Source organism: Salvelinus sp. IW2-2015, linkage group LG5, assembly GCF_002910315.2.
Source record: "Salvelinus sp. IW2-2015 linkage group LG5, ASM291031v2, whole genome shotgun sequence".
Lineage (NCBI taxonomy): Eukaryota > Metazoa > Chordata > Actinopteri > Salmoniformes > Salmonidae > Salvelinus > Salvelinus sp. IW2-2015.
In genome coordinates this window covers 25,339,734-25,347,321 of record NC_036844.1, presented here as the reverse complement: position 1 = coordinate 25,347,321, position 7,588 = coordinate 25,339,734, and the positions used below count along the sequence as shown (strand labels likewise).

The 7,588-nt window shown below is 37.3% G+C and overlaps 1 protein-coding gene across 1 annotated transcript in view; it reads left to right on the top strand.

Moving 5' to 3' along the window:
- The first annotated feature begins 851 nt into the window (after positions 1-851).
- LOC111964097 (sodium/glucose cotransporter 1-like) overlaps positions 852-7,588 on the top strand; it is a 31,692-nt gene continuing 24,955 nt past the window's right edge. Inside the window, exon 1 of the mRNA XM_023987817.2 lies at positions 852-1,084. Coding sequence (XP_023843585.1) covers positions 953-1,084 — 132 coding nt within the window. The 5' untranslated portion in view covers positions 852-952. The remainder of the gene's footprint in view (positions 1,085-7,588) is intronic.

Genomic DNA, 7,588 nt, shown 5'->3' with positions numbered 1-7,588 from the left:
ATATCTGGCAAATGTTCTGGTGGACATTCCTGTAGTCAGCATGCCAATTGCACGCTCCCTCAAAACTTGAGAAATCTGTGGCATTGTGTTGTGTGACAAAACTGCACATTTTAGAGTGGCCTTTTATTGGCCTTTTATTGTCCTAAACTCAAGGTGCACTTGTGTAATGATGCTGTTTAATACATTTCTTGATATGCCACACCTGTCAGGTGGATGGATTGTCTTGGCAAAGGAGAAATACTCACTAACAGGGATGTCAACAAATTTGTGCACAAAATTTCATCGAAATAGGCTCTTTGTGCTTATGGAACATTTCTGGGTTCTTTTATTTCAGCCCATGAAACATTGAGATCAACACTTTACATGTGGCGTTTTTATTTTGGTTCACTATATTATTATTACTACTACTATAGTTTTTCTATCAGAAAACCACCATATTTTTTATTCTTGTGTATGCTCTTTGCTATGCTCTTTCTCCCAGGAGTCCTCAATTCACCTGCTGTCACAGCACTGTTACAGTTTACTTATCTACCTAGAGTTTGATCAAACAGCCTTTTCCATTACGACTAGGGTTAGTGTAGTTCTGATAGTGGAGTGATATGCTCCTATTTTTTTATTTTTTTTACAGGAATATGTTTCTTTCCTCCAAGTATTTCCTGTTCAGTTGATCATTAATAACCCTGTGTTTGCCATTAAACACATTCTTTGATTTCTGACACGTTTGTGAACAATTCAAACATTTATTAATTTACTGGAATGCACACACGCATTGGCAGGCAAGCTGACACACCTTTTCATGGTCTCAAACACAATATTAACCAGCAGTACACACACACACACCTATACCTACCTTTGGGGTCAGTGGTACAGAAGCATCAGTGCAGCAGTAAAGGAAAGAATCTTCATCAACACACCTGTCCTCTAGTCACCTCTGCAGCTCGGAGCAGACAAAATGACACAGGATTATTCTGGGTTCCCCTTAGTTAGGAATGTGTTTAACAATGGCACGGTGGCCCTCAACAACCCGGCGGATATCTCCGTCATTGTGATCTACTTTTTGGTTGTCTTGGCAGTCGGAGTATGGGTGAGTTGCTTAGTCTTTCCATTGACCAGTCTTCAAACTCTTAAACAAATCTGTGTCTATGAATAGTTAACCCCTCAGCAATGATAAAGAGATGCATGGCATGGTTGTAGTCTAATCTGAAGAAAAATTGGTTGTTTTCTCTATTCTGAATACGTTAAAGTCCAAGAAACCTTATTAAAAACCACTGGATGCATCTGGATAGTGTTTCCTTCTGAATGATAATATGACAAAGTCCTTAGATGTACAAAAGTAAAATATGACTTATGATATTCTACACCTTCGTTACAAAGTTATTTTGTTTTATAACGATCCACATTAGCCGACACCAATGGCAACAGCTAGTCTTACCGGGGTCCGACACATAACGAAAAAGACATCACAGACAAAAGGCTTGACAATTTACATACATTATTGAAACTATTGCCCAAAATAAAGCGTAGTGTGCTGTGATAAACTCTGTCCAATGGCTTCAATACAGTGGTACAGTAGCTGCATTCATATAGACAATATCGCTACAGTCTATAACCGGTATGAATAACCAACTGAATTATTTGTTTTCACATGTAGTGTGTGTATCTATCAGTTACACATACTGTACATGTCAGTACATTTACACACAACAAATAATATATACACACAACATTCACGGTCGTCTGTTGTCAGATGGCCTCCACATTTTTTTCATCACTAGTAGGTTCTTGGCTGGACTGGTGCAGTACACTTGTTTCTGCAGATATTGGCCCAATTGGGCTATTGTGCCAGGAACATTATGCCAACGTTCTCCTCAAGTATAAGCAAGGAAGGGCATGTCTGTTGTCAAGTATGAATGTCAAGAAGCCTAAACTCACCTACACTCTTACAAGAAAGGGAGCTATCTAGAACCTAACACGKTTTTTCAGCCATCCTCATAGGAGAACCCTTTCCACAGAGGGTTCTACATGGAACCCAAAAGGGTTCTACGTGGAACCAAAAACGGTTTACCTGGAACCAAAAAGGGTTCTCCTATAGGGACAGCCGAAGAACCCTTTAGGAACCTTTTTTTCTAAGAGTAACAAGTGTACTGACCTTTCAGTGAAGTACCTTGATTGTTTCAATTTATGCCCTCCTGCCAAATGGATAATATTGACAAATGTTTAAGTCACCAAGAATGTTAGAATTAAATTGCTGAGCAATACAGTTGCATTTGTCATATTGTTTCAGCTATGTGTGGAGAGTAGATGTGCACACATACATACAGTACTAACAACTTGGGCTGTCAAATGATTAACACATTTAATCGAGTTAATCGCAGCATTTGCTGGGATTAATCACGACTGATCACAAATTCAGAATTTGCTCAATTTGAGCTATAATTTAAGATTATTTTATACAAAAAACATTGCAAGAATATTGATGTCTTGATCTTGTCCAAAGTAACAGTTAAGAAGCATCTCAAGGTCCTGGAGTGGCCTAGCCAGTCTCCAGACCTGAACCCAATAGAACATCTTTGGAGGGAGCTGAGGTCCGTATTGCCCAGCGACAGCAATAAAATGCAAATTAATTACTTAAAAATCATACAATGTGATTTTCTGGATTTTTGTTTTAGATTCCGTCTCTCACAGTTGAAGTGGTTACCTATAATAAATAAAATAAAATTTACAGACCTCTACATGCTTTGTAAGTAGGAAAACCTGCAAAATTGGCAGTGTATGAAATACTTGGGGCAAAAAATATTTAGTCAGCCACCAATTGTGCAAGTTCTCTCACTTAAAAAAGATGAGAGGCCTGTAATTTTCATCATAGGTACACTTCAAACTATGACAGACAAAATGAGAAAAAAAATCCAGAAAATCACATTGTAGGATTTTTAATGAATTTATTTGCAAATTATGATGGAAAATAAGTATTTGGTCAATAACAAAAGTTCATCTCAATACTTTTTATATACCCTTTTGTTGGCCATGACAGAGGTCAAACGTTTTCTGTAAGTCTTCACAAGGTTTTCACACACTGTTGCTGGTATTTTGGCCCATTCCTCACTGCAGATCTTCTCTAGAGCAGTGATGTTTTGGGGCTGTTGCTGGGCAACACGGACTTTCAACTCCCTCCAAGGATTTTCTATGGGGTTGAGATCTGGAGCCTGGCTAGGCCACTCCAGGACCTTGAAATGCTTCTTACGAAGCCACTCCTTCGTTGCCCGGGCGTGTGTTTGGGATCATTGTCATGCTGAAAGACCCAGCCCACGTTTCATCTTCAATGCCCTTGCTGATGGAAGGAGGTTTTCACTCAAAATCTCACGATACATGGCCCCATCATTCTGTCCTTTACACGGATCAGTCGTCCTGGTCCCTTTGCAGAAAAAAAGCCCAAACCATTGATGTTTCCCCCCCATGCTTCACAGTAGGTATGGTGTTCTTTGGATGCAACTCTGCATTCTTTGTCCTCCAAACACGACGAGTTGAGTTTTTACCAAAAAGTTATATTTTTGGTTTCATCTGAACATATGACATTCTCCCAATCTTCTTCTGGATCATCCAAATGCTCTCTCTAGCAAACTTCAGACGGGCCTGGACATGTACTGGCTTAAGCAGGGGGACACGTCTGGCACTGCAGGATTTGAGTCCCTGGCGGCGTAGTGTGTTACTGATGGTTCAGGCTTTGTTTACTTGGTCCCAGCTCTCTGCAGGTCATTCACTAGGTCCCCGCCGAGTGGTTCTGGGATTTTTGCTCACCGTTCTTGTGATCATTTTTGACCCCACGGGTGAGATCTTGCGTGGAGCCCAGATCGAGGGAGATTATCAGTGGTCTTGTATGTTCCATTTCCTAAATAATTTGCTCCCACAGTTGATTTCTTCAAACCAAGCTGCACTTTACCTATTGCAGATCAGTCTTCAAGCCTGGTGCAGGTCTACAATTTTGTTTCTGGTGTCTTTGACAGCTCTTTGGTCTTGGCCATAGTGGAGTTTGGAGTGTGACTGTTTGAGGTTGTGGACAGGTGTCTTTTATACTGATAAAAGTTCAAACAGGTGCCATTAATACAGGTAACGAGTGGAGGACAGAGGAGCCTCTTAAAGAAGAAGTTACAGGTCTGTGAGAGCCAGGAATCTTTGCTTGTTTGTAGTGACCAAATTACTTTTTTCCACCATAATTTGCAAATAAATTCATTAAAATCCTACAATGTGATCTTCTGGATTTTTTTTTCTCATTTTGTCTGTCATTAGTTGAAGTGTACCTATGATGGACATTACAGGCCTCTCTCATCTTTTTAAGTGGGAGAACTTGCACAATTGGTGGCTGACTAAATATTTTTTGCCCCACTGTACATACTTTTTTTAAAGAATATACCTTTATTATTATTCCCCGCAACCCTACACCGATTCCCCCCAATTGGAGTAAACTAATAAACACTTCTGCTTTTACCTTCAATTTATACATCTTATACACATTTTTACAGACACAGTCTACTTTACAATAGTTCTCTCTTGTTGTTCTTAGTCCTTCCTCTATTTCTGATGTCCATCCAGTTTGATTTCTATTTGTAAACTGTGCTATTTACAAAAGTTCCGAACCAATATACAATTTTATAGATCCCGATGCTTTACATTGTTTATCTTGTTATTAGTCCCACCCTTCAGCTCCATTCAACCCACTCTCCCATCTATTCTCTCAACATCATCCATATTCTATTTGCCATATATTTTTCATATTCAACTGTGCTGTGATGCTTCACAAAATATTGAACCTTCCTATTTCTCATACCTTCTACAGATTGTAAATTAAAAATAAAACATTTTTGCTAATATAATTATTATATTATTTGATTGACTACTGGGTTTTTCAAATCCCCAGTATTGCTATCTGTAGCATTAGTTCTAGGCAAATGTTGCAAATCTTCAGCCATTCCTGGACCTGTGACCAAAAACGAGCTACATATGGACAATACCAAAATAAACGATCTAATGACTCTGCCTCCTCACAGCAGAATCTGCAGAGCTGGGGACAGACTTGTATCCCCCATATATATAACATTCTATTAGTTGCAAGAATTTTGTATAGTAATTTAAATGGAAAAATTCGAAGTTTTGAAACCGGCGTTGTTTTGTGTATCAATTCATAAACCATGTGCCATGGAATGGGTACATCGAAAATCTCTTCCCAACTATTTTGCAATTTATATGGCACATCTGTCAGTTTTTTGGTCCTTAAATTAAATTGGTATATGTTTTTATTTATCACACTTTTCTTTAACCATTTATGTTCTTTAATATAGGTGCCGACATACAAGTTCCTTACTTTTTTCCCCTTCTACTTGCCTCTTCCATTTTTGTGGTAATGCTGCAATTAATTGGTAGTAATTTTGGGTAGAGCAGACATTTCCAYATGTCTGTGTTAGCTGCATGTGTGACATAACTCCACCAGTCCTATTTATGATATCATTCACTAAAATTATACCTTTTAAAAAAAAAATCTTCGATAAATACAGTTTTTTTTACTATATTTGAATTTAACCACAATATTTGTTGTACTATTTGTTCCGTCCTTTCAGGTCGAATAAACTGAAATTGCAACCAACTTTCTAAGGCTTGTTTAAAAAATAAAGATATTTTGGAGATTATTTCCTTTTCAAACAACCGAAAGTGAGCAGGTGTAATCTGAATAAAGGGAAAAAGGCCCTTCTTGAACATAGGAAGAGACATTCGTACCAATTTACTAGAGAACCAGTTTGGATTTAAGTATAACTTTTGTATGACTGATGCCTTTAGTGAGAGGTCTAATGCTTTAATATTTAATAATTTCTGCCCTCCGAATTCATATTCGTTATATAAATAGGCCCTTTTAATTTTATCTGGCTTGCCGTTCCAAATAAAAGGTAATATTTTTTATTCATATAATTTAAAAAGCAGGTCGCTAGGTGTAGGCAAAACCATAAGCAAATAGGTAAACTGTGATATGACTAAATTAATCAGGGTTATTTTTCCACAAATAGACAGGTATTTTCCTTTCCATGGCAGCAAGATCTTATCTATTTTTGCTAACTTTCTATAAAAATGTATTGGAGTGAGATCATTTCTTTCTTTTGGGATTTGTATACCGAGTATGTCCACATCTCCGTCAGACCATTTAATTGGTCAACTACATGGTAATGTAAAATGTAAATTTTTTTGTGATCCAAGACGTAATATGGTACATTTATCATAATTTGGTTTTAATCCAGAGAGGATAGCAAAAGTTTCTAGATCCTCTAAGAGGCCGTGGAGACACTCTAATTGTGGTTTAAAAGAAAACATGAATCATCAGCGTACAATGACGCCTTAGTTTTTAAGCCACGGATTTCTAATCCCTTAATATTATTGTTTGATTTAATCTTAACAGCTAACATTTCGATGGCAATAATAAATAGATATGCCGATAGTGGACAACCTTGTTTTACTCCTCTAGATAGTTTMAAACTTTCTGAGATGTAGCCATTATTTACTATTTTACACCTAGGGTTACTATACATAACTTTAACCCATTTTATAAGAGATTCCCCAAAATTGAAATATTCTAGGCATTTATATATAAACTCCAGTCGTACTTTATCAAAAGCCTTTTCAAAATCAGCTATGAAAACCAGGCCTGGTGTCCCCRATATTTCATAGTGTTCTATTGTTTCCAGTACTTGTCTTATATTATCTCCAATGTATCGTCCATGTAAAAAACCTGTCTGATTAGGATGAATAATATCTGACAATACTTTTTTAATTCTATGCGCCAAGCATTTTGCTAGGATTTTTGCATCACAACACTGAAGTGTAAGGTCTCCATTTTTTTAAATGGACTGGATCTTTATATATACCACTTGGGTCCTGTTTCAGTAATAATGATATCAGACCTTTTTGTTGCGTGTCTGATAATCTACCATTTATATAGGAGTGGTTACAACAAGCTAATAATGGTCCTTTGAGTATATCAAAAAAAGTTTTGTATACTTCCACTGGTATGCCATCCAGCCCTGGAGTTTTCCCATCCTTAAAGGCCCCAATTGCATCAAGCAGTTCCTCCTCTGTAATTTGGCCTTCACATGAGTCTTTCTGTACAGATGTTAATTTTACATTATTATTAGGAAAAAAATCCATACAATTAGTTTCAGTTAGTGGAGATGGAGGAGCCTGAAACGAAAACATATTCTTAAAGTACTTTACTTCCTCTTTCAAAATATCATTTGGTGAATCATGTGTGACTCATCATTTGTAACAAGTTTTAATAAAAAAAAATTGGTAGCATTTCTATATTGAAGACTGAAAAAGAATTTGGTGCATTTTTCCCCATATTCCATCCAGTTCGCTTTATTTTTATAATATATTACTCTCTAGAGACCGCAGGAGCGGTAGAGATACTCTTAATGATCGGCTATGAAAAGCCAACTGACATTTACTCCTGATTATTATTTGACCATGCTGGTCATTTATGAACATTTGAACATCTTGGCCATGTTCTGTTATAATCTCCACCCGGCACAGCCAGAAGAGGACTGGCCACCCC